The following is a 26,955-nucleotide window of genomic DNA, read 5'->3' on the forward strand; positions in this document are numbered from 1 at the left end:
AACACATCTACGTAGTAAGGCAATAAAAAGTCATAAGGAGGTCAAGACAGGAAATTGTTGCAATATTATACAGACAAAAGAAATCATTCTAATTTTGTAAGACCATGATCTGGGTATAATTTGGCTTTGAAGAACATAGGAGATTTTCACTTAAAAAGAGGGGAAAAAACATGCCAAGCAGAAAAACTAGCATAACCAAAAACAGAAAATTGGTGGTAGGTGCAGGGCTATCACACATCAAAAGGTAATGTGACTGATTATAAAATGCTAACACAAACTAAAGAAAGTTTCTCTATGTCAAAGGATATAGTAACTATGGAAACACTTACTCAAAGAGAGAAAACACACGTTCAAGAGGTACAGCTTCTCTGCATTCTCCACTGGGAAGTAGAGCAGTCAATAATATTACTCAAACAGTATGAGGATTCCACAAGGTGGAAGATACTCCCCCTTTTCCATACTCAGAGGATTTTAAATCTTTCCACCTAAAACTTCTAAGCCCCTCCCCAACAAGATACAAAATATTTTTTGAAGAAATCCAATCTATTTCTAAATGTCAAGAAAGAAACAAAATACGAAGTACCTAAGATCAGCAATAAAGAAATCTCAGGTAACTAGTCCTGGCTCTATACCTAACTTGAAATATGGCCTCAGTTTTGAAATCTGTCAAATGAATGGATGTAAGACTAGAGCAGCCACCAACAGTGGCTCCTGCATTTTGCGAGGCCGAGGCATGAGGACTTCTGAAGGCCAGGAGTCTGAGACCAGCCTGAGCAACACAAAAAGACTCATCTCTATTAAAATAAAAAAAATAAAAATTAAAAGGCTAGATAACTTTTAAAATCTCTTCTAGCTTGAAATTCTACATATGAGCTTAAGAAAAAGCTATCTTTCTAGGTAAGTGATTTGAACTCAGTTGGTTTAAACTATTGGTTTCATACTCCTTATAACTTGTAGTCCTCATAATTTCTGATATATTTTTATAACCTGCATTCCTACTTCTCATAAACTTCTTCTCATAATTTAAGCATTAAATTGGAATACAACAGTATGTGAATCATGAAGCTTAAATAAATTTGTGTATCTATACATCAAAACACATACCTAGCAAAATTTCACTTCCAGTAGTATAGTAACTTGTATCAGACTAACCCTCCTACATATAAAATTATGAACTCTGTATAAAATATAAAGAATGAAAATTTGAAGGCAGTAGAAAAGCTGCAAAAGCAAGCAGAAATCGAAGGAAACTGACTGTAAAGAAGGGAACTCCTAGGCCGGGCGCGGTGGCTCAAGCCTGTAATCCCAGCACTTTGGGAGGCCGAGACGGGCGGATCATGAGGTCAGGAGATCGAGACCATCCTGGCTAACAAGGTGAAACCCCATCTCTACTAAAAATACAAAAAATTAGCCGGGCGTAGTGGCAGGCGCCTGTAGTCCCAGCTACTCGGGAGGCTGAGGCAGGAGAATGGCGTGAACCCAGGAGCTGGAGCTTGCAGTGAGCTGAGATCGCGCCACTGCACTCCAGCCTGGGCCACAGAGCCAGACTCGGTCTCAAAAAAAAAAAAAAAAAGAAGGGAACTCCAAATGAGATTCGCACTGATACGGCTTTTTGCTCAAGGCGCTCTCCCATTCCTTGGAACTAGAGTGGAATGGCTAGAACTCAGAAAGCCACAGTCTTACTAGTTTGAAGAGACAGAGTTCAGAGCTGCCAAAATAGCTGGAAAGTGAGAGGGAGATCTCAGTACAACATGTTACTGTACTGAATACTGTAGGCAACTGTAACATAATGGTAAGTATTAGTGTATCTAAACATATCTAAACATAGAAAAGGTACAGTAAAAATATGGTATTATAATGTCATGGCACCACCATCATTAGCAATCTGTTACGGACCAAAACATCATTATATGGCTATATTAGTCCATTTTCATACTGCTATGAAGAACTGCCCGAGGCTGGGGCCAGTGGCTCACACCTGTAAACCCAGCACTTTGGGAGGCTGAGGCGGGTGGATCACCTGAGGTCAGGAGTTTGAGACCAGCCTGGCCAACATGGTGAAACCCCATCGCTAATGAAAATACCAAAATTAGCCAGGCACAGTGGTACGCACCTGTAGTCCCAGCTACTTGGGAGGCTGAGGCAGGAGAATTGCTTGAACTTGAAAGGCAGAGGTTGCAGTGAGCCAAGATCGCACCACTGCACTTCAGCCTGGGTGATAGAGCAAGACTCTACATTTAAAAAAGAAAGAAAAGAAAAGAAAAGAAAAGAAAAGAAAAGAAAAGAAAAGAAAAGGAGAAAAGAAAAGAAAAGAAAAGAAAAGAAAAGAAAAGAAAAGAAGGAAGGAAGGAAGGAAGGAAGAAAAAGAAACAAACCTGCCAGAGACTGGGTAATTAACAAAGGAAAGAAGTTTAATTGACTCACAGGGAGGCCTCAGGAAACTTACAATCATGGCAGAAGGTGAAGGGGAAGAAAGCACCTTCTCCACAAGGCGGCAGAAAGGAGAAGTGCCGAGTGAAAGGGGAAGAACCCCTTATAAAACCATCAGATCTCATAAGAACTCAAGTCAGTATCACGAGAACAGCATGGGAGAAACCACCCCCATGATTCAATTACCTCCACCTAGTCTCTCCCTTGACACATAGGGATTACAATTTTTAAGATGAGATTTGAGTGGGGACACAAAGCCTAACCATATCAATGGCACATGACTATATAAAGAAACAGTAAGTCAAAATAACAACAGGTGACTTTTCATCAGAAACAATGGCAGCCAGAAGAAAATGAAACGACATCTTTAAAATGATGAAAAAACACAATTATCAAATTAGAATTCTATATACAATTTTAAAAGTCCTTCAAAAATGAAGATGAGCCCAGCCACAGTGGCTCACACCTACAATCCTAGCACTTTAGGAGGAAAAGGTGGGAGGATCGCTTGAGGCCAGGAGTTTGAGACCAGCCTGGACAAGATATTGAGACTCCATCTCTATAAAAAATAATTTAAAAAATTAGCCAGACACATATATGATTTTTAAAATTGTATATAGATTCCAATTTGATAGTGTGGATTCTAATTTGAGCCCCTGTGGCTGAGCTCATCTTCATTTTTGAAGGATTTTTTAAATTGTATATAGGATTCTAATTTGACAGCTGGTGGGAATGTAAATTAGTTCAGCTGCTGTGGAAAGCAGTTCAGCAATTTCTCAAAGAACTTAAAACAGAACTGCCATTCGACCCAGCAATTCCATTATCAAAAATATGACCAAAGGAATATAAATCATACATGTATCATAAAGACACATGTACACATATGTTCATCACAGCACTACTGACAACAGAAAAGACACAGAATCAACCTAAATTCCCATCAACAGCAGATGAAAATGTGGTACATACACACCATGGAATATTACACAGCCATAAAAAAGAATGAGATCATGTCCTTTGCAGCAACATGGATGGAGCTGGAGGCTATTACCTAAGTAAATTAATGAAGGAGTAGAAAACCAAATACTACATGTTCTCACTTGTAAATGGGAGCTAAACACTGAGTATACATGGACAATGTATACTCAACGTTTTGAGTACACGCTGAGAGTGTACTTTGTGTACACACTGAGTACACATTTGAGTACACACTGTCCTTTAGAGAGTATACACGGAGGGTGCATTTTGAGGGTGGAGGGTGAGAGAAGAGTGAGGGTCTTAAAACTACCTATAAGGTACTATGCTTATTACCTGGATGATGAAATAATCTGTATACCAAACCCCCTCAACACTCAATTTACCCATATAACATATAACCCATTGTGTATTCTGGAAATTAAAAGTTTAAAAAAAAATGCTAAGGAAAAGTTTTTCAGGTGAAAAAAAATATCAGACAGAAAATGAAATCTACAGGAAAAAAACTTTTTAACTGCAAATAGGTATATAAGTGTGAAAGACCATACTTTTCCTGCTCTTCTTCAAAAGACATATGAATAAAGCAAAAAATATGTAACATTATAACACAGAGGTTATAACATGTTGATATACTATACAGGAGAACAACAGCACAAGGCACTCTCAGAAGTGGGGGCAAATATAAACATAGTATTCCAAGAGTCTTATATTTTATATGGAGCAGTAAAATACTAACCCTATATAGACTGTAATAAATTAAGAATGAATATTGTAATCTCAAGAACAGAGTTCCTAAACCTTAGCACTACTAACATTTTGAACTGGAAAATTTTTTGTCGTGGGATACTGTTCCATCCATTATAGAACATTCAGCAGCATATCTGGCCTCTACCCACTAGATGCCAGTAGCAATCCCACCCGCCCATCCCACCCCTCCACGTCTCCAGACATTGCCAAATGTCCTCTGGGGACCAAAATCACCCTGGCTGTTCTTTAGAGAGTACACACTAAGGATGTATTTTGAGGGTAGAGGGTGGGAGACAAGTGAGGATCTTAAAACTACCTATAGGGTACTATGCTTATTACCTGAATGATGGAATAATCTGTACACCAAACCCCTACAACATGTAATTTACCCATATAACAAATCTGCACATGTATTCTGTATTCCACTACCTTAGAACCATACCTAAAAAAGCAATGCAAGCTAAAATGACGACAGAACTGTTTATCAAAGTTTTTTCCTTGGCTCACCTAAGGAGTCTCTTTAGAAAACTCCCTCTAAATCACTCCGTTCCCCACCAAGAAATGTTAATACCACAGATATATCTGTTTATATAATGTGATTGGAGAGCCCCAAACAATTGTAGTATAAAAGGATATTCTGTACCCTCTTCCAAGAACCAATGATTGCCCTACAGGAGAGTTACCACTGCTGTTAAGAATGCATACTGTTAGTGGAATATACTGAAAAAAATTCAATTAACTCAAAAGAAGACAAGAAAGTGTGAACAGAGGAATTTTTTTTAAAAAAATAACAATATGCCTAAGTTCAACCACACCAACAATAACATTAACTATAAATTTTTAAATCGCTTTAAAATAAGACGCATAAATAACACGCCAATAGGGGAGATAAAATAGGATACTGAAAAGATACTAAAACCTAACAAAGGCAAAAAAAATAGGAAAAAGATACAAAGAACACATGACACAAACAGAAAACTCAATCATATCAATAATTACATTAAATATGACTGGCCTAAAAACTCCCATTTAAAAGGTAAAGATTGTCAAATCAGATTTTTTAAAAAAGGCAACACCCAAACATATGCTGTCTACTAGATAAACAATTTAAATACAAAACAAAGACTAAATATAATAGGATATTTGAAAAGATATAAGATGCAAATACTAATCATAAAAAATCAGGAGTGATTATATTAATATCATACAAACTGAATTCCAAGATAAAGAGTATCACTTGAGAAAAAGGTGAACATTTCATAAGGATAAAAGCAGCAATACATCAAGAGGATATAATAACAATAAAGGAGCTTCAAACAATAATAATAGAGCTTCAAAATATATAAAATGTAAAAAGTAGACTAAAGAGAGAAATGGATACATTTCACAATCATAGTTGGAGACTATAACACTAAGTGACAGAACTAGAGGGAAAAAAAATCGGTCAGTAAAGACATAGAAGATTATGACCCATTACCAATCATCTGGACTAGACATTTATAACACTATACCTCCAAAAAATAAAAGACCAAATGATAGACCACATAATGGATCATTTTTAAAAATCATTAAAAAGTTGGCCGGACGCAGTGGCCCATGCCTGTAAACCCAGCACTTTGGGAGGCCGAGGTGGATGGATCACCTGAGGTCAGGAGTTCAAGACCAGCCTGACCAAAATGGAGAAACCCTGTCTCTACTAAAAAGGAAAAATTAGCCGGGCATGGTGGTGCATGCCTGTAAATCCCAGCTACGCAGGAGGCTGAGGCAGGAGAATCAGCTTGAATCCAGGAGGCAGAGGTTGCAGTGAGCTGAGATTGCGCCACTGCACTCCAGCTTGGTGATAGAGCGAGACTCTGTCTCAAAAAAAAAAAAGTTTCATAAAATGAATAAACGCCTAGCAAGATTATCAAAGGAAAAAAAGAGAGCAAGTACATAATTTACCAATATCAGGATTTAATAAGGAGATATCACTAAGATCTTACAGACATTCAAAAGATAAGGGAACCTGTAAACCCAGCACTCTGGGAGGCCAACGTGAGAGGATCACTTGTGCCAGGGACGTCAAGGTCAGCCTGGGCAATGGAGCATATCTTGGCTCTACTAAAAAAATAAAAATAAGGATAAGGAAATATTAAAATCTTTACACCCAGTAACTTAGAGGAACATCTTGGATGAAAAGGAAATCCTTAAAAAGTACAATTTACCAAAAATGACACAAGAGGAAATAGAAAATACGGATAACCTTGTATCTAAAGAAATCTCATTTATTATCAAAAATCTTCCCACAAAGAAAGCTCCAACCCACATGGCTTCACTGATACATTTTGTCAAACACTGAAGAAAAAATACAATCCACCTTATGAGAAACAAGTGCTTCCCAACCTATTATATGAATCCAGCATAACCATTACATCAAAACTGAAAAGAAATTTACAGATCGATACTCTTGTAAATGCAAAACACCCTTAGCAAAATATCAGTAAGTCCAAATCGGTACTATATTTTTTAAATACATCATGACCAAATGGAATTTATTCCAGCAATGAAAGTAATTGCCATATTAACAGAATAAAATGAAAAAAATCAAATGACCATTTCAATAGAAACAGTAAAATCTTTAGAAAAACTGACCACCCACTCATGATAAAAACTATCCGAACTAGGAATAGTAAAGAATTTTTTCAACCTGATAAAGGGCAGCAATAGAAAAGGAACAGCTAATGTGACACTTAAGTGGTAAAATAAATGCTTTCCCAATAACATGAGCAATAAAACAAAATATCCACTCTTACCACTTTTATTCAACAATGTACTAGAGGTCCTATCCAGTGAAATATGATTAGAAAAAGAAATTAGAGGCATAAAGATTGGAAAGGAAAAAGCAGAACTGTGGATGTCTACAGATAACTTGACCATCTATGTAGAAAATCTTTAACATTAATAAGTGAATTTCATGAGACTTCAACTTACAAAATCAATACATAAAACTTGATTGTTGATTGAGGAGCAAGCGTGTGTGTAACAGCAACTTTACAATTCTATAAATAACTCTAAAATGCATATGAAAGCTTATTTGATGGTTTGTTCCATGTGATTCTATTGGTTGAAACTTTCAAAAATAATATATTGAAACTCTAAGAAAAGCTAATTTCACAGTATTGTAAATACATTAGTTAAATCTCAGAGTTTCAATACCATTAGAAAATAAATTTAATTTTCTTATGTTTACTCTCCATGTATAACCTCAACAGTCAAAGTGAGCTTCTCTAACGTACCATGTGGTTTACACAGTCACTACCACAGCTCTTTACTCTCTATGGAAAAAGCTTGCTGCTGGGTAGTAAACAGGAAATCACACTGTCATTTTCTTTCTACTAATCATTTTATAATTTATTTCTAAAGTCATTTTGTGAATAAAAAACGAACAAAAAAAACACATGCATGTACAAAATAAAGGAGAAGAAAAGGCCCCTGGACTTAGATAAACACTCAAAAATGTAAATTTTGCTTTCTGTAACAACTTGTTAAATTTGACTAGATAACAACAATCACATCTTACCGCATAATCAAGCTCACAATCTTTATGTTGCTGAAGTATATTTTGTGGAGCGGAATTAAGCTATCTTGTGAGACAACTCACAGACATAAAATTTTTACCCTGGAATTACCAGATACCAACACTGTAGTTCATCTAAATAAACCATTTCATGGAATATAAGAAAAATATTATTCAAAGGACAAAGTCAGTACAAGGAAAACTAAGGGAAAAAGTTATCTAAAAGCCAAAACTGGTTATACATAGAGAATACAATATGAAAGTTCAATCTGTTAGATACTAATACAAAAAGTAGAATAAAATAACACTTGCATGCAGCATTTTCATCAAAATGCTTTTAATGACAAAAACCACCTCTTAGATTTATGCCAATCTCAAAACAGTAACATTATGAATTGATGAGTTGTATATTATATTTTAACTTATTATCAAGGAACTAGCTTTCCACATTTATAAAAGACTACTTAGGTTTCTATGAAAGTTATATTAAGCAAATGAAAGTTAATAAATTATAATAAGCCCTTAATTAATACCATTGCAATTTATTTAATTCTGTAATTTAGACCTTTAAAACTGGTTAAATTTCCTACTTTATTAACACACTAAACACCTTCATAGCAAATATTACCACTAGCTATAAGGGAAACAAGAGAAGTGCTGAAATCGAATTTGGAGATTTAGAGTCACCTAGAACATACGTACAGGCTCGTCTTTGAGCAAGATAATTTGGTAAGTATTTAATATACACACAGACGCCTCCCATGTTGATGTGCAACCAAGTTGTAAGGAACTGTCCTGGATCCATCGAGGAGGAAAACGCAGACAATCCTCTACTTGATGTGTGCTCCATGATGTTTCTTTCAAACACTAACAACACCATGGCAATGTGTTCTCTCAATTAGTACTTACCATTTTCCACTGTCCAGAAAAGTGTAAAAAAGGATTTCACTATTAATATATCACTAATAACCAAGGTTAGGAAACCATTTACCCTACATAATAATGAATATTTACCATTCAGCCCGTTTTTTTAGTTTCTAAGAAGATACTTACTGAAAAGCAACTTATTCACATTAAAAGTACAAATCAGATTATATCTGGAAAGGAGATAACAAGAATTGATGCCTAAATGTAGTCTTAAGAAAAACGACTAATATTCAAAGTAATAACTATATTATAACTTTATTACATCAATTTTTTTTTTTTTTTTTTGAGACGGAATCTCCCTCTGTCGCCCAGCTGGAGTGCAGCGGCACAATCTTGGCTCACTGCAAGCTCCGCCTCCCGGGTTCACACCATTCTCCTGCCTCAGCCTCCCGAGTAGCGGGGACTACAGGCGCCCACCACCATGCCCAGCTAATTTTTCTGTATTTTTAGCAGAGATGGGGTTTCACCGTGTTAGCCAGAATGGTCTCGATCTCCCGACCTGGTGATCCGCCTGCCTCGGCCTCCCAAAGTGTTGGGATTACAGGCATCAGCCACCGCGCCTGGCCTATATCAATATCTTTTATTGAGCACATAATTTTAAAACACTCCTCTATGCACATTATCTCATAAAGCTTAAAACCACACTGTGAGGTAAAGAAGGCAGATCTTATCATATTTATTTTCAGATGAGTACACCAAAGTTCAAGTGATAATATTCTGCCCAGGATAAATTAGCAGTCAATAATAATGCTATTCTGAAAGAAATTCTTTGAACCAAAATTCAGCCAAATTACAATGAACTATATAATCAAGTTTAGCTGACTAAAATACAAAATTATTGTTAAAATAATACTGAAAATCTCTAAAGAAATAAATTAAAAATAGTGGAGGAAAAAAATGTCAAATTTAGTTTCCCCTAGTATTTCAATGAATGCTTTCAAGAGTACGGTTAATTACTACCATCACAAATCCTCATTCAGTGAATCTAACTTGTTATAAATACAGGCAAAAATAAAAAAATAGAGGGTACTACTAGTGAATCTAGTACTTTTCATAAATATACAGGCAAACAGAGATTACCAGACATGTGAAGAAAACACCACCCAAAAAAGAAGTGTAACAAATTGAAAGAGTTATTCAAAGAGGAGAAAAAAATGTGAAATCTATGTAGTGTCCCAATATTAAAGCTTACATCTATAAGATAAAAGCAGATAACTATGAACTAGAAAAAGTTCCCAGAAATATAAAGTAACAGCTGAAATAAGCAAATCAGTAAAGGGCTGGAAGAAAAAGGAAATCTCCCATTTAAAAAAAGAGAGAGAGAAAAGGAAAAGACAAGGAAAATGAAAGAAAAATTATACCGAAGCTCCAGAAAAATAAAAACAGAGAAGATACAAGGAAAGAAGTAATCAAAGAATTATAGAAGATTTCCCAGAATGGAAGAAAAACCTAGACTTTCATATTCAAAGGGTTCACCAACATTTATAGGATGAATATAAAAAGGACTACAGCCTGTAGTCCTACCTCAGAGAGGCTGAGGCAAGAGGATCTTGTGTACAGGGGTTCAAATCCAGTCTGGGCAACACAGCAAGACTATCTCTAAAAAAACAAATTTTTAATTTCAAAAATAAGTAACAATTTTAAAAAGAATTGTAACTCATCCTCCTTAAATTTTATAATTCCAAGGGGAAGGAGTCATCAACACAAAAAGCTTCTAGAGAACAAAATCAAGTTACCTACAAAGAAATGGTTCATAATAGCATCAAATCCCTTATCAGTAAAACTGATTACTAAAAGGCAGCAGAATGAATGCAACCTTCAACATTCTAAAGAATTATTTTAAACTTGAATTCTATACCCAGCCAATGTATGTATCAGGTGTGAAAGTGAAAAAGACGTTTTCAAACATTACATTGACAAGCACCCACACACATTCCTCCCGAAAAAGTTACTTCAGGAAGTACTCTAGAGAATGGTAAAACAAATCGAAAATGGAAAGATGTAAGATCTAAGAAAGTATAGAATTTGTCCAAGAATTAAATCAAATAACATGATGCTAGTTGAGCATCATATCCAAAAAGAAGTAACTTCATACTAGAATTTCAACAAACAGTACAATTAAAAAGCTGGACAACCAGGTGACATAATGAAGGCATGAACTCTTCTACCAACAGGAGGCAAATGTGGCAATTAGAAAATACAGGATGTGAGCTGAGATTGCACCAATGTACTCCAGCCTGGGCGAGAGAGCAAGACTCCATCTTAAAAAAAAAAAAAAAAGGCCGGGCGCGGTGGCTCAAGCCTGTAATCCCAGCACTTTGGGAGGCCAAGACGGGCGGATCACAAGGTCAGGAGATCGAGACCATCCTGGCTAACCCGGTGAAACCCCGTCTCTACTAAAAAATACAAAAAACTAGCTGGGCGAAGTGGCGGGCGCCTGTAGTCCCAGCTACTCGGGAGGCTGAGGCAGGAGAATGGCGTGAACCCAGGAGGCGGAGCTTGCAGTGAGCTGAGATCCGGCCACTGCACTCCAGCCTGGGTGACAGAGCAAGACCCAGACAAAAAAAAAAAAAAAACCAGAAAATACAGAAAAAGGAACTGGTGCGGTGGCTCACGCCTGTCATCCCAGCACTTTGGGAGGCCAAGGCAGGCAGATCACGAGGTCAGGAGATCAAGACCATCCTGGCTAACTCGGTGAAACCTCGTCTCTACTGAAAATACAAAAAATTAGCCAGGCATGGTGGCAGGTGCCTGTAATCCCAGCTACTTGGGAGGCTGAGGCAGGAGAATCGCTTGAACCCGGGAGGTGGAGTTTGCAGTGAGCCGAGATCACGCCACTGCATTCCAGCCTGGGTGACAAAACGAGACTCTGTCTCAAAAAAAATAAAAAAATAATAAAGAAAAACCAGGAAAAATAGCCACAGTCCAAACTAGAAACCAAATTAAAGTATGGCAGCTCTGGAGTACAAAAAGAGTGTAAGAAATCCATTTGTTCTCCAATGAGAACACATGGACACAAGGAGGGGAACATCACACACCAGGGCCTGTCGGGGGTGGGGGGCAAGGTAAGGGAGAGCATTAGGACAAATACCTAATGTATGGGGGGTTTAAAACCTAGGTGATAGGTTGATAGGTACAGCAAACCACCATGGCACATATATACCTATGCAGTAAACCTGCACGTTCTGCACATGTATCCCAGAACTTAAAGTAAAATAAAATAAAATAAATCCATTCGCTCTCTAAGAATCTCATCATACCACTTTGTTTAACCATATTATTTATATAATGTAATATTTTAACTGCTTTTCAGAATCAGCAAGTATAACTATTATAAATCTTGACATATAAAACAGATGTTATAGTTGACAATCTGGAAAGGGAATGTGAGGAATTCAACGGAAAGATGAGGAGGAAAGCTAATTTTTTTTACAAATTATGAAGTGACAAGTTTAGAGACAATGTCTGAACACTCTAAAGTTAACTGTCAAACAGCTGTAAGTTTAATCATAAAGGCAACCAAAAAATAAATAAAAGGAAGATGGTAGAATCAGTATTAAAAGTTAAATCCTTCTATTTTTCACAATGGGGAGATATTAGGTTACTGAAGGTTAAAGTTTACTATATTAAAAATTGGCATAATGATAAGATTAAAAATAGGAAAAAAGTTCTAAAATAATTATCTCTGACAAAGGAGGTAGAACAGATAGGGAGTGGATTTTTTATTTTTCATTTTATACCTTTGTGTATTATTCAAATTCTTATGTTTATGCGACTATTCATCTCAAAATAAACACACATTATTAGAACCCCTTTCCCTGACTACTACAGGAAAAATGATGAGAAATTCTTATTCATTTTTTTTTCCATAATCCATGGACTAAATACTTTCTATTATGGTATTTCAAAGATATAATTAATTAAACAGACTCAAGAATCATCCTAAATCCTTGATAAACATGTGGAGATAGCAACAGCTTACACTGTGTTAGAACTGTCAAAATACATCCACATCCATCATCTCATTTAACCCTCAAAACAATCTTGTGAAAGCAGATTTTAGAGATTAGTAAAGTAAAACTCAAAAAGGTTCAAGTGATTTGCCATCCCCCTCCAAAAAAAGTAGGAAAATAATATAAATATGATTAAAAAGTAAACCAGAAAACCCTTTATAAAGCACTAAAATCTGAAAATGCTTTCCCAATTTATAACAGGAGAATGACATTGAAAGAAATTACACTTGACAATACAAATAGTCAGGCACATCGGAAAATAGCTGGGCGGTCTGTTAAACATACACTTCTTATAAAGTTAAACATACACTTACCATATGACCCAGCAATATCATTCCTAGGTTATTACCCAAGACAAATGAAAACACATTACACAAAGACATGAACTCAAATGTCCAGACTCTATTAGTACTAACCAAAAGCTAGAAGCAGCCCAAATGTCCACAAGTGATTAACAGATAAACTGTGATATATCCAGACCATAACTACTACTCAACCATAAAAAAAACTAATGATGTACAAGACATGGATGAATATTAAAAGTATTATGCTATGTAAAAGAAATCAGCCACAAAATAACTGTGTATTGCATGAGTCCATTTATACGAAATTCTACAAAAGCAATTATAGTAACAGCAGATAAAGTGGTTGCCAGGGTTAAGGGATGAGGACTGGGCTGCAAAGGGAGAACAAAGAACTTCTTGGGGTAACGAAAATAACCACTATATCACGATCAGAGTGTTTGTTACACTACTGTATACATCCGGCAAAACTCATCGAATTATAACTTTACATTGCTTAATTTTATTACAGAAGTTACAACTCAATAAGTCTCATTTAAAAAATAATTCATAATCACATTTAACTATGACAACAGCTTTTCAGCATAGGTATTTACTACAGCCCATCAAAGAGTATTAAAATCACTATTTAGGAGGGAACTTTTAACCATGCAGTAGATATACAGGAACTAAAAAGTTCTGAGAATGGAACAGTCCTCATCCTACTCAACTTGGCCATGTGGGTAAACAGTAGTTGCCTAGCAACTAATGTAAACTCTAAATTTCTAATAAATACATTGACCACATAAGCAGGTGATCTCACAGATGATAAACCAAGCTTTACATAGAAGGGTTCTTCCTTTAATAATAAAAAATAATAACGTGCTTAAGTTATTTATCTAAAGTAGGAGTAAACAAGGTATACTAAACCTAGATAATGAAAAATAAAAATATGAAATTAAACATAAACATACACACACACAAAATCCTTGTCCTCGTTTGGCCTTTTACGTCAGGACTTTACTTACCTAATTTATGGGATTAATCCATGAATTTGTGGGTGAACCCTTTCCCCTTTTCTACTTTAAGCCACTCCCGTACAGCCATTCAAACTGGCTTAATTCTCTTATTTACATGTGATTAAATGCATACAGGATAGTACTTTTACATATATTAAATGATTCTAAAGGTATCTCTCCAGATTATAGAACCTGTAGACACCACAGGAAAATACAACATTTTCTGTAACATGCATACACACAACATACCAGAAAGTCAAACCTAACTAGATTATAAATGTGCAAAATCAAGAATTACAAAGAAATCCCTTAATAACAAGCAAATTCCTAACACACATATTAAATATATCATTTCTCCCTTACTAGACATAGCATGTCACAGTTTAACAGCATCAGAAAAAAGATCAACTTCTAAGACATCACTCACTGCTAGCACTCTTACCAACCGTATTATTTTTGGTTTGTGGAGCACTTACCCCTCTTCTGAACCCAACCTTCTTTCACAATGGTAACATCGCTCATGATGACTCCCCTCTGAGCCCCCAACTTGGAGAAATGGTACTTTGTGATATCAGCTTTAGGGTTTGGATTCTCTGCTGCTGCTGCCCTTCCCACTCTCTAGTGATGACTCAGCCTGGAAGGAAGTATTGAAGAAAGAATTTCTTTTTTTTCCATTCTTGCAACTCACAGAGCAATAACAAACAACTAATTCTTTGTAAATGTCTTCAACTGGCCTGACCTCACATAAAAGTCTAGCTCTTCAAACTGGGGAACTTATTTGTTAAATAGTTCTATAACGAATGCACTTCCCTAGTCTTGTGACCAATTTCAAATGATAGTGAAACTTTTAACCTAAGAGGCTGCAACAAAAGTCTTAAGAAAACCAGTCACGCCTACCCAAATAATACAGAAAATTTGTTTGGTGATGTGTATTTGAGCTAAAGAGGGAAGAGAATAAAAGTTAATAGCCCTAATTGTGAATACTTTTTGTTGTTTTTTGAAACAGAGTCTTACTCTGTCACCAGGCTGGAGTGCAGTGGCACGATATCTGCTCACTGCAACCTCCGCCTCCCAGGTTCAAGCGATTCTTCTGCCTCAACCTCCTAAGCAGCTGGGACTATAGATGTGTGCCACAACACCTGGCTAATTTTTGTATTTTCAGTAGAAATGGGGTTTCACCATATTGGCCGGGCTGGTCTCGAACTCCTGACCTCGTGATCCACCCACCTCAGCCTCCCAAAATGCTGGCATTACAGGCATGAGCCACCACACCCAGTCGTGAATACTTTAACTGATATAAAATGCCCAATCATCATTTATGTATTCTTACTCTGCCTGTTCCAAGAAATATTTTAGGGAGATTAAAAAATAATTGATTTCATACTATGTACTTATAAAGTGAAACAAAGGGAATATGAAAGTAGAAAAAAATATTGAGTATTCAAGATGTGCCAAGAACCGTTACAGATGCTTACATCTATTAGTCTTATGTGATCTTGATAACCTTATGATGATACTATTAATTCCATTTCACAGATAAGGAAACTGAGGCTCACACAGATAAAGCAACTTGCTCCATTTCAACACACCTAGTAAATGTGGAGCCAAGATCTGAAACCAGGCTATCTGACTCCAGAGCCTGCATTCCAAAACTACACTGCCTTAAGATAAAAAGAAGTCAGAGTAAAGGCACACATATTGGGGAAAGATAAGCCACAAATTTGGCACTGAGTTCTTGGGAAGACAATGCAAATAATACAATAGGTTTTCCTATTTACAGTATCCAAAAAAAAATTTTTTTGAGATGGGGTTCCCCCCCATCATCCAGGCTAGAGTACAGTGGCACAATCATAGCTCAATGCAGTCTCCACTGGGGCTCAAGCAATCCTCCCACCTCAGCCTCCTGAGTAGCTGAACTACAGGCAGGCATCACCATGCCTGGCTAATTTTTTAAAAAAATTTTTGTAGAGATAGGGTCCCCCTATATTATCCACGCTGCACAAATTTTTTTAAAAAAGGAAAAAAAGTTCCTCAGAAGAAATACAACTTTTCCTGGGACAAAAATCAAATTTATCCCAGGGGTCTTCTTCGTAAGATGTATGCAGGAAAGTCCTCAAAAACATCCTCCCATATACAGCAATGAGTTTTACAGGGTCATTGCTTATTGTCACTCTCAAACTAAAAAGGAAAATGCCAACATGACATCAGTAAATCCATTTGCACCAAAGGGGACCAAAAAATGTGGTCCAGGTACACCAGTGTTATGTGGTCAAGAATCATATGCATAAATTTTAGATAACTAGAAAAATGGATAGATGGACTACACAAACATACTCTCTCAACTTGGGTTGTGATAAATGATACACAGCAGTTAAGTTCAGTGTTAGACTCCCAACCTAGTGCTAAATTAGATTACAGGTCTTTCTTCAATGCAAATTAAGTGTGGAGCCTAACCATTTAGCAGTCAGGAATCAAGACTAAACATTCTCTATATAGCCTGACTAAATAAACTGACAAAAGCTATGTAGCTGAAAGCAAGATCACCAGCCTCATGTATTATGAGGTCACAGGCAGAACCTATAGGTAAGGCTGAGACTCCTCAAAATCACCATGAGTCTGTTGCTGTGGAGAGTCAAAAAGGGATATTAGCTTGTAATCCCAGCACTTTAGGAGGCCAAGGCAGGAGGATTACTTACGTCCAGGAGTTCAAGGCAAACCTGGGCAACAAAGTGAGACTATGTCCATACAAAAAAGAAAAAAGAAAAAAAAGAAAAATTTAAAATGAGCTGGGCATCAAGGCATGCACCTGCAGTCCCCACTGCTGGGAAGGCTGAGGTGGGAGAAATCACTTGAGCCCAGAAGTTCAAGGCTGCAGTGAGCTATGACTGTACCAACACACTCCAGCCTGGGCAACAGAGCAAGACCCTGTCTCTTTAAAAAAAAAAAAAAAAAAGGGATATTAGAATCTGGAAGTATTTTCCCAAAATACATTTGTTTGACAGAATACTAAATTAGAGAAATTCTAGAAAAATAATGAAAATAAAGATGAAAAAGAGAAATCCTCTGGGCTAGTAAGTGGGAAATTCCACAAATCATATTCTCTTGAAACGTCACTATTGGCATATTAAAGGTTCTAAAAGAAATATGTATAACTTTACCTCAGCAAAGCCTAAATTTATTACTGTCATAGGAAATGGCCACATAATAAGACTTATTTCACCACACACGTTAAAAAAAAAAAAAGCCAAAAAACCTTCAATAAAGAATCTAAACATCATTTTAATTTGATGTAACATCCTAAAGAATCCAACATGGCCAACTGCCTACATAATATAGAGCTACATAACTGAAAAGGTTAACTACTTACACTGCATAAAGAATTATAAGTCAAATACCGGCAGACACTGGTGCATGGTATCTCTAGAAGAGCTGCACTGTAGCCCTTCTCTTTGGTAATACTTGTAGCAAGGGGCTCAACATCTATTAAGGCCATTCTTGGTTTTTTACTATAAAACTATTTAACATGAGTAAAAGACAATTCAGATCTTACTATTCTTAGAGTGGAAATGAGAGAGAGATCAGGGTAATAATGAGTAATAACAAAAAACAATATATATCCAATAAACATATATAAAATACATACTTTCCTATCAAAATGGCTTGTATTACAGTATCTTTTTAAAGAACACTGAAAAAAAATTTACAAAATTGATTCTGTATTTCGAAGTGAACATTTTATTATCAGAATGTTAAAGCTAAAGCGAACCTCATTTTATATCTGAAGAAACAGAGATCAAGACAGATGAAGTAACTTGACCAAAATGAAACAGTCACCAAATGGCCAACCAGGACCAGACAATCAAGCATATGCTCTTTCCACTCACATTACTTCTTCAGAATAAAACAATACACTGAAATATCCAGACCAACCCAAAAAACAATGAATTTTGTTTTGTAACGAAACTGTTTCTAAAAATTAGTGTTTTAGATAAATGTTTTTATCAGTGTTCATATGTGTAAGATTAAACTGTGAAAATGTATGTTAAATCAACAGGACAGAATTTATAATCTTCATCAGAGGCAGTGAACCCAAGCATACATTATAGAGATGGCTTTACCCATTTTCACTTAAAGCTACTATCAAATATTACCCATAATTTTCAGCTTTAAAAATTGCCCCTTGGTCTTTACTGGCTAAAATGATACATTCTTTGAAAATAACTTAAAAGATGTCATAGGTACACTACTCTGGAATTAAGGTAAGTTAGAAATAAACAGTTCTATTGACTAGTAAGCAGCAAACCATGTTCTTTAATTTTCCTATAGCAGCAACACTCCTGCACAATAGCATACACTGTCCCATTCAGTCTTCCATATTAACTAAAAACACTAATCCACAAGACGAGCTGGAACTCTGTCATCTGTTTCCTAGGGTAGACAAAAGTTCACCTCCTTCTATATTCCTAACTGTTCTACAAGTGTGTTCCATCCAACAAACTATAACATAATTGGGTTTATTTTTCTTTTAAGCTTATTGCATTAAACATTTCATTGCTAATTTAATTTTTCCCATTCTTATAAAGTTTCACACAAAATTCTTGACAGATTCCACTTAGATTTTACTCCTAAAACAGTTACACGAAAGGTATCTTCATTCAGAACTGACTGCTTGAGAATTTGATAACAGTAATAGCATTTGAATATCATTTTATAATTTACAAAACATTTTGCATATTTTACTTCATTCAATCACATTATAATTTAGTAAAGCAATCTGACACTGCCTAGCACTTACACATGCTGGCAAATATGGAACAAATGAATGAGTGGATGAATGATGAAGATGCGGCCTGAGATAACTAACAAAAAACAGGCTATGCAAATATAAATTAGTAGAGAGAATGGTCTTAAGCCATCTTAAAAATGAAACTGAATTTAAACATTAAAGAAGCACTTATATATAAATTATAATTAAAATGATAATAAATACTGTGCCCTATTCCTTAAGGTATGTTTCCTATAGACCTCCATTAATTACAAGGACTAGAACACAATAAACGTATCCTTTTTTTCTTGATAGCTTTTCACCATTTTTGCTGAGATTAAGTTTCAACTTCAAGCAAAACCACCATCAATATTATAAATACATATCGATATATTATCAATATATCGATATATATTATAGCATTAAGCTAACCAAAATGATCAATTATGGGAAGAAAAATGGGAAAGAATGGCATATTTTCTTAATGATACTTTTAAGAATTTGTAAAAGACACGTTTGCTTGTAGTAACCAGCCATTCAATTTTAAGCAAAAAGTAAATTTCTTCAAACATCTTTTGAAAATATTAACTCAAAAAAATATGTAACATACATATACTTATTCAGTCAATAAATTATGTATTGATTGTCTACTCCATGACAAGGACTATTACAGGTTGGTAAGAAAAACTAACTGGTTTCTTTAAAAATCTTGTCCAAACTTGTAACTTATCAAAGAGCTTTCACATATATCAATTCATTTGACTCTAAAAAACAAATCTGTGCTGTAGTTATTACAGTCACAATTTTGAACCTGTGACCAACCAGTAACATTACTTCCCCTAGTTACAATAAGTTAGCAACAAATAAAAAAAGGGACTACCTGCAAGTCTTCCATCAATTTGCTATGTTTTCTACCAAGTAACACAATATGAACTCTCAAAAACATGTAATATTTGCAAATAGTTCTGAACATTTTTTCTGTATCAGATTTTTCAAAAGTCCAAAAAGTAAAACATTTTTAAATAAATTAAAAATTAAATATAACTAAGGCATCACAAACGAAGTAACAAGACTAAAAGTAGGTTTACATAAAGTTAAAAGGCTCCCAACTCTTTTTTTTACGAATAAGGACAACATTCATAGGTTAATAATTTCCTATAAGTGAATTTCTAAGTTAAACGCCAGAATACAATTCAATAATACAACTTTCTCTAAACTCTTTGTAATTAATACCATGTGGAATATATTTGCTTCCTACAATTTTTTAATATTATTTATGTATGATAGCCAAACTGAATTAGTAAAGGACATCTGAAGTTCAAATACAACAGAATGTTGCTAGTTTGAAAAACAAATGATGGTCAAGGGTAACCACAATATAATTCTATGGCATTTTCTGATTTCAAGAAGTAAGTGAAACTAATATATACCATAATAAATACATAGGGCTATATCAAACTTTTAGAAGGATCTGAGGGACAAGAAACATTCTGAAATGTAAAGGAAATTCAAGGTAATTTGCTCTGTACTTCAAATAATTCCAAGGCAGTCTGTCCCTATTTTCAGAGTTGTTATCCTGTTAAAAAAAAATATATATCATATACAGAAAGTGAGCCACATAAACAATATACTTTGGATATCTTTTCTCTCTAAAGAGCACTTTGTGGGATTTTCTTAAAGCTCTTTCTATAGATAACTTCCCTGAGGTTCAGAATATGGCAAAATACCTGAATAGGCAAAATTTCCAACTTTCAAACAACATATCAGTTCTTCCAAACTGCCAATTCTGAAAAATCGATTTTATTAACTTTAAAACATTTCTACAAAAACATGAAGCATTTTCCTGGCCGTTTCCCTACTCCTGTTTAGGGCATCTGAATGCCATTTCAATCAACACGATTATTAAAAATAAAAAAGCACCTTGTACTGCGTGATATACTTAATATTTTAATTTGAAACTAATAGAAAAATGCTTATTAGATTCCTGTTTCACCTAAATCACTGAACAAGCTATTGATAAATTATTCCCTCCATTTCTCATGTAAAGTGTAGGCTGCCTCTATGTGAAGGTATCTATAATACCATGGACAGGTTGGGGACTGCTACTAAAAGAACTTCAGGTGGCCAGGCATGGTGGCACATGCCTATAATCCTTTGGCACTTTGGGAGGCTGAGGCAGGCAGATCACTTGAGCCCAGGAGTTCACAACCAGCCTGGGCAACATGGCAAAACTCTTTCTCTACCAAAAATACAAAAATACAAAAATTATTTGGGAAGTGGTGGCAGGCACCTGCAGTCCCAGCTACTCAGGAGGCTGAGGTGGGAGGATCACCTGAACCCAGGAAATCTAGGCTGTGCTGAGTGGTGACCGTGCCTGGGTGACACAGCACAGTGAGAACCTGTCTCCAAAAAAAAAAAAAAAAAGAATTTGGTTGCACAGTTGGTCATATTTTTCTAATATACATGTAAAACAATTTTAAAATTTGTCTTGGGAGACTAATTATAAATTTTAAGAAATCCATACATATATATAAAATGCAATTGATATATGGTCCATTAAATACCAAGAATCAGCTTGACAGAATTTACCCCCAGATTAAACTGAGCTAACCAATAGGTACGGAATCCTATAACAAGGTTCATCACAATGGTGCATTAGGAAGAGCACCAGAAAGACCAAGAAACTTGAGTCCCTGCCCCACCCAGAGTGATGCTGTATAAGGTCACTTTAATTATCTGTGCCTCAGTTTCCTGAGCCATAAAAATAAAAGTGTAGCATTAGATGAACTCGGAATAGCTTTATAGCTCTTCCAGAGCTAATATTTATGATTCTGCAAGTTAAAATCTGCGGAGTATCTACTTCATATATAGATGGCAACATAAGTGAAAGACGTGATTATACATACATAGTTCATGTCCTCAAAAGTTTTATAATGGGAAGATAAAACATTCAAACAGCATTTGAATTAAGACAAAATTTGGGCTAAGCTCCGTTATTGGAAAAATACTATCCTCCTTCCCCTCCTATCTCTAGTCCCCCAAATATAGTCAGAAGCTTTCTTATCTAATATAGATTCCAATATACATGTAAAATCCTCCTAAAATCTGTCTTGGCAATCTCCCTAATTATAAATTTTTAAAATCCATCCATATATATAGGAATTATCTAATATAGGGAAGAAGAATTCTCATTTGAAATTCTAGTGTTTTCTTCTAGTAAATCTTTTTACTTTCCCCTCATAATATTTAGAAATGAGAAATATCTATAGTTGGTGATAGGGTACTGAAAAGAAACAGAACTAAAAAAACACATCAACAAGTCAAGAAGCATATATTAATTTTATCTACCCATTAGTATTCAAGGATTACTTGGCAAAGAAAATGAGTTTACATCTAATTTGATGAAAGACTATGATGCTATAATAAAGTATGTAAACATTTGAGGTATCTAATTTGGCATTTTAAACAAATGAAAGGGGATGTTAATGGGCCAGTCAATACACTTTTATTAACTTGATGCTATGGAAATTATTGTACCAAATTATGCAAATTTAGAATTGTCACTGTTAAGTCTAATAATAGGTACAAACAAGAAAAACACTAAAAGTGTTGTAAAATTAGGGAAGTTTAAATAACAGGTATTTTTAGAATGCCACCATAAGTTCTTCTTATGTGAAAATCACTTTCAAAAGTGTAGCAGGGGTTGTTTGAAAGATTAAATGAATACAGGTAAAGCACGTATCACAGTGCCTGGCACATGGCAACTGCTCACCAGGCATTTGTTAGCAATAACTCTAAACCGAATCTAATCCTATCACATGTAAAAGATCAGGGCAAAGTATTTGTTGTCAGAAGATTCAGGACTATCTTTCCAAAAGAAGGTATGCTGTGTGACCAGGATTTAAAATACTGATGCAGACGCTGAAACCTGGAGTAACACAAATCTTCTAACAAAAATTGTGTGTATTATTAATGCATATTAACTTAAAAATAAAAATGCAAGTCAGATTACAAGACTGATTTGCTCAAAAAAAAAAGAAAATGGTTTTGCAGTTCTTGCATTTTGTTGCTCAAATCTAAGATAGTCTTAAATTTTTCTTTTTAACACTTTAAAACTTAATCACACTATAAAAACAAGCTCCTATCAAATCATGCTAAACATCCAATTAACAGTGGTTAACAGTGATTGCCTTATCTTCCCAAGGACAAATTCTTGAACTAAAAGATGTAATAACAAAAGAAAGCATGGCTATCTTTTCACGAAAATACACAAAGTTTAAGTAAAGGCTAAACTTCCACAAAATCAATTTGTAAAACAGGTTCCTCATTTTAAAGGAACCCAGACAGCTGGAAATTTCCACTGAATTTTTATAAGAAAATTCCTCATATGTTTACATCAAAAGCTACAGTTTAAAAAATAAATCCTTACTTTCCACAAGACTCTACCCTAAGTTCATTTGTTCCCTAGTAAGTTTAATCAACACGTTTATTTAGATTTGCAATGATTCTGAAAACAAATTCCTTCTGACAGCGATTTTCTTAATGAAATGTAAATATTAAAAGTTTTTAATTAAACCAGCACAGTCCACACTCCAGTATTTGTTAAATATAATCTTATTTAAAATATTTTACATCTATAAAATTTTTTAAAAGTCCAAAGCACAACCTTAAAAGTGCTCTGATATATACAACTTAGAGTCAGTGTCAAGATTATCAATCCGAAAATTAATTTTAAATTGGATAACAATTCACTCAAGTAATAATTATGGAAAGAAAACCAAATGAATACAAATAATAATTTCGTAATTTTTGCAGGATTACTTTGGACTATTTTTAAAATGCTAAGAAAACATGCTGCAAATCCACAATACAAACACACATCTGGAAACTAAAACCCTACATTCATCTAAATTTCAACATTGTCTCATTTATGTAATATTTGTTCTCCCTCACTTTAAAATTGGAACCTAAAGCCAATCAAAGATATTGGGGTCAACCCAGTAAGGAAAACAAAAAGATCTTCAAGTGCTATCTCCCTGTAAACTTTCAAGTACAATCTCCTTGGTAAACTTTCCAAGTCAAGATAATGTACTGGCAAAAGGAAAACAATTACAGTCCGGATATATATCTTGCATGAGATTGTGCATTAAATCATAAACCTTGGAAAACTAGTAATTTAGTAGTAAGTTGCTATTTTAATTATAAAATATTTTCATATTTTAGACAACCACCTCCTGGAATGTTTGTATTCGTTTATACATATTTTGCAAGTGATACTCGAGTTCTGAAGACTAGTCTTCATTTCCTACACCATCTTTATTAGACTCTTCCACCTTCGGTTTCCTAAGTAAATATATAAGCTAAACCAATGAGTTTCACTCATTTGTCAGTTTCAACCACTGACAAAACCCAGTGGTTGCCTAGTGATTTATAGTACTAAAAGATATATACGACCATGCTTTACCAAATATGGAACACATGTCTAAACTGTTGACTTGAGACAACTGTCGATGTATTAACTACAAAAAGCCATTATATCTTCAGCTTCAAATAAAATCAAAGTGTGAACATTTTATTAGAGCTAGAAATTACCCAATACAGATGCATAGGTTTTACTGTTGACTTTCTAATTGGAAACTTCATCAATTGCAAACTACCAGGCTTTCAACCAAAATGCCACACTGGTGAACTGAGTTGGTTTTATTTTCATAACAACATTATTTTGATGGAAGAAATGTCAGCATCCCAGCTTTGACTTATGGGTAAGCATTTCCTCTGCTTTCAGAACACAAAAAGTAAATACCAGTATTGGAAAAACCTGGCCCCAACGAGATTCTTTATCTCTAGGCTAACTGTAGATTCCGGGAAATCCCAAACAAGGGGCGACCCCGCCTCGGCGTCAGGGTCAACACAGCAACCAGCTGGACTTCAACTTTGGGCTCTGAAGGGCCCCACCGGCATCATGGCTGATGCGGACCGATGCGCCGGAGGAGGTGGACAAGGAAGAGGCTGGTTTGTTTACTTGCAGCCAGAGCTGCCGCCGCCGCCAGCAGCGACAGCATCACTGGATCAGCCAAACCCAGCATCTTCCGCACATTTCTATTCTTAGCACACAACTCCCAAGCGGATCAAAACCCCACTACTATTAAAAACACAGAGAAGCACGTTACCCACCTCCCACACACACACACCCCCCAGCCCACCGGTGCCGTCTTTTCCTGCGCGCCAGTGGCGGGGAAGGGTGGGGAAAGGAAGGAGACCCCAGGGACGCCTGTGCATCCTCGCTTTCACCCCACCCCACGCGCAGACAGCCTCAGCGCCAGGGCGCGCGGCAGACGGCTCCCTCCCCCCAACCCAAACACACTGACACCGGCGCTCCACGCGTTATATAACCTCGCCGCCGCCCCCGGTCCAGGCGGGCGCCCCCTCCCCACGCCGCGCGGCCCGGGCGGGGAGGGGAGAGGGGAAGGAGCGAGAGTTGCGCAGACTGGAGGCGCCGGGCCGGGGCAGCCCAGACACAGACGGTACCGCTAGGCCGGGAACACCCCTCCCCCGGCCCGCTGCGCACCGCCGCCCCCCACCTTCCCCCGGAAAGCTGGGGGTGTCGGTGTCAACCGCGCTGGGCATCCCCCGGCCTCCACACCCACACCCACGCCCGAAGCCTCCGGTGACCCACCCCCGCCCACGCCCCCGGCGCGGTGACAACCCAGAAGCCCCCGCCTCACCCCACCCCGCCGCCATCCCCAGCCTGAGGGAGGCAGGGAGGGAGGACCGGGGCCCGGGGCCCGGAGGGAGTGGAGGCCAGGCGGGGAGGGGGCGAGGTGGGGGGCGGTGGCTGTTACCTGCAAAGGCGGCGGCGGCGGCGGCGGCCCCGCAGCTGCGGGGGCGGGGGGGGGGGGGGGGGGGGGGGGGGGGGGGCGGGGGGAGGAGAGGGGGCGACTCGGGGGTCCCCCCTCCCTCCTCCTCCCCTCCTGTCCTCCCCCCACCCCACAGAGCCTCTGGCCTCTTGGAGCCCGGTGCGGCCGGCGGGAGGGCAAGCGAAGGGCTGCAGGGGAGGGAGGGAGGGAGCCGGCCGGGCCGGGCCGCGGAGCTGGAGCGGGAGGCGGCGGCGGCGGCGGCGGGAGGGGGAGGGAGGAGAGAGGGCGGCGGCGGGGAGAGGAGGAGGCGGAGACTCTACATGGGAATCGGATATCGGCTACAAATTCATCATCAGAAAACACCGCTCGGGCGGGGGCCGGGTCACGCCGGCGGGGCGGCGGCTCTGGGCCCCGGGGCGCGCCCGGCGCGGGGAGGGGGGGTCTGCGGCCTCCTCCCGGGCTGCGCCTCGCTGAGGGGACCCCCGCCGCCTCCCCGCCCCCTCCTTCCTCCCGCTCGGGGCCGCCGCCGATCGGTTCTCGCCGCCGCCGCGGGGCTTGTTGTTGACTTTGAGGAAAACTCCTGACGTCAGGGGCTGGCTCTCGGCGACTGGCGGGAGCGGCTTCCCCGCGTCCCCGGCCCTGCCCGCCGCCTCTGCTCCCCTCCCTGCCCGGCCCTCGTCCTCAGGCTTCCCCGCGCCCCCAAACCCGCGGCGCCCCGCGCCCCCTCTCCTCTCGCGAGAACATCCCCCTAGCCAGCCAGAGCCGGGAGCGGGGGCAGTCGCTCCCGGGCGGGAAGTTCTGGGTTTCCCCCGCGCCCGCGTGGCCCTTGGCGGGCACCCGAGGCCTGGGAGCGGAGGCTCCTGGCCCCGCCGTTTCCTCGGCTCACCCACCCACCGGCCCTGGCCGCGGACGCGCGCGCCGCCAGGCCCCGGGCGTCTCCTCCGGCCCTCCGCGGCCCCTCGGGGAGATGGGCCCGGCGCTAGGGCTCGCACCTGGAAGCCCACGAGGTGGGCGGTGCCCAATGAGGAAGGAACCGTAGAGCGCGGAGCGGTCCAGGCGCCGACCCCACCCACTGCACCTCGGGGAAGAGGGACCCCGGGTCAGTTCGTAGCACGAACCATTCCTGACTATCCCAGGAGACCACTGCAGACCAAGAACACCTCTCCGAACAGCCTTCCGCCCCGCTCGCTGCAAGCATTCGTCCACACTCGGTACACAGATAGCGGGCGGATGGTAATTCACTCTTAAAATCACACCCTTTTTAGGGATATTCGTTTTCAATGACTTTGGGAAAGCCACGAGGTACTACATTCAGTACGAAGAGGCTGTTTCTTTATTTTGAAGTCAGTGACTTCTGAGACTGCATTGGGGACACTTTTTTGCAG

General features: G+C 38.2%; 1 protein-coding gene across 4 annotated transcripts in view; it reads right to left on the reverse strand.

The window, feature by feature from the left end:
- Nucleotides 1–26,588, reverse strand: part of AKT3 (AKT serine/threonine kinase 3) — a 363,075-nt gene extending 336,487 nt beyond the window's left edge. For 2 of the 4 annotated variants that reach the window (XM_017958504.3, XM_009196315.3), the window contains exons 1-2: nt 25,556–25,608; nt 14,425–14,582 (exon numbers count right to left, since the gene is read on the reverse strand). In XM_017958504.3, the coding sequence (XP_017813993.1) occupies nt 14,425–14,470 (46 nt within the window). In that variant the 5' untranslated portion in view covers nt 14,471–14,582; nt 25,556–25,608. Of the gene's footprint in view, nt 1–14,424; nt 14,583–25,555; nt 25,763–26,562 lie in introns of those variants that run through there. The other 2 variants (XM_017958446.3, XM_003893691.5) reach the window with 2 other exon arrangements.
- Nucleotides 26,589–26,955: the final 367 nt, after the last annotated feature.

The sequence above is a fragment of the Papio anubis genome, chromosome 1 (assembly GCF_008728515.1).
Source record: "Papio anubis isolate 15944 chromosome 1, Panubis1.0, whole genome shotgun sequence".
NCBI classification, from domain to species: Eukaryota; Metazoa; Chordata; class Mammalia; order Primates; family Cercopithecidae; genus Papio; species Papio anubis.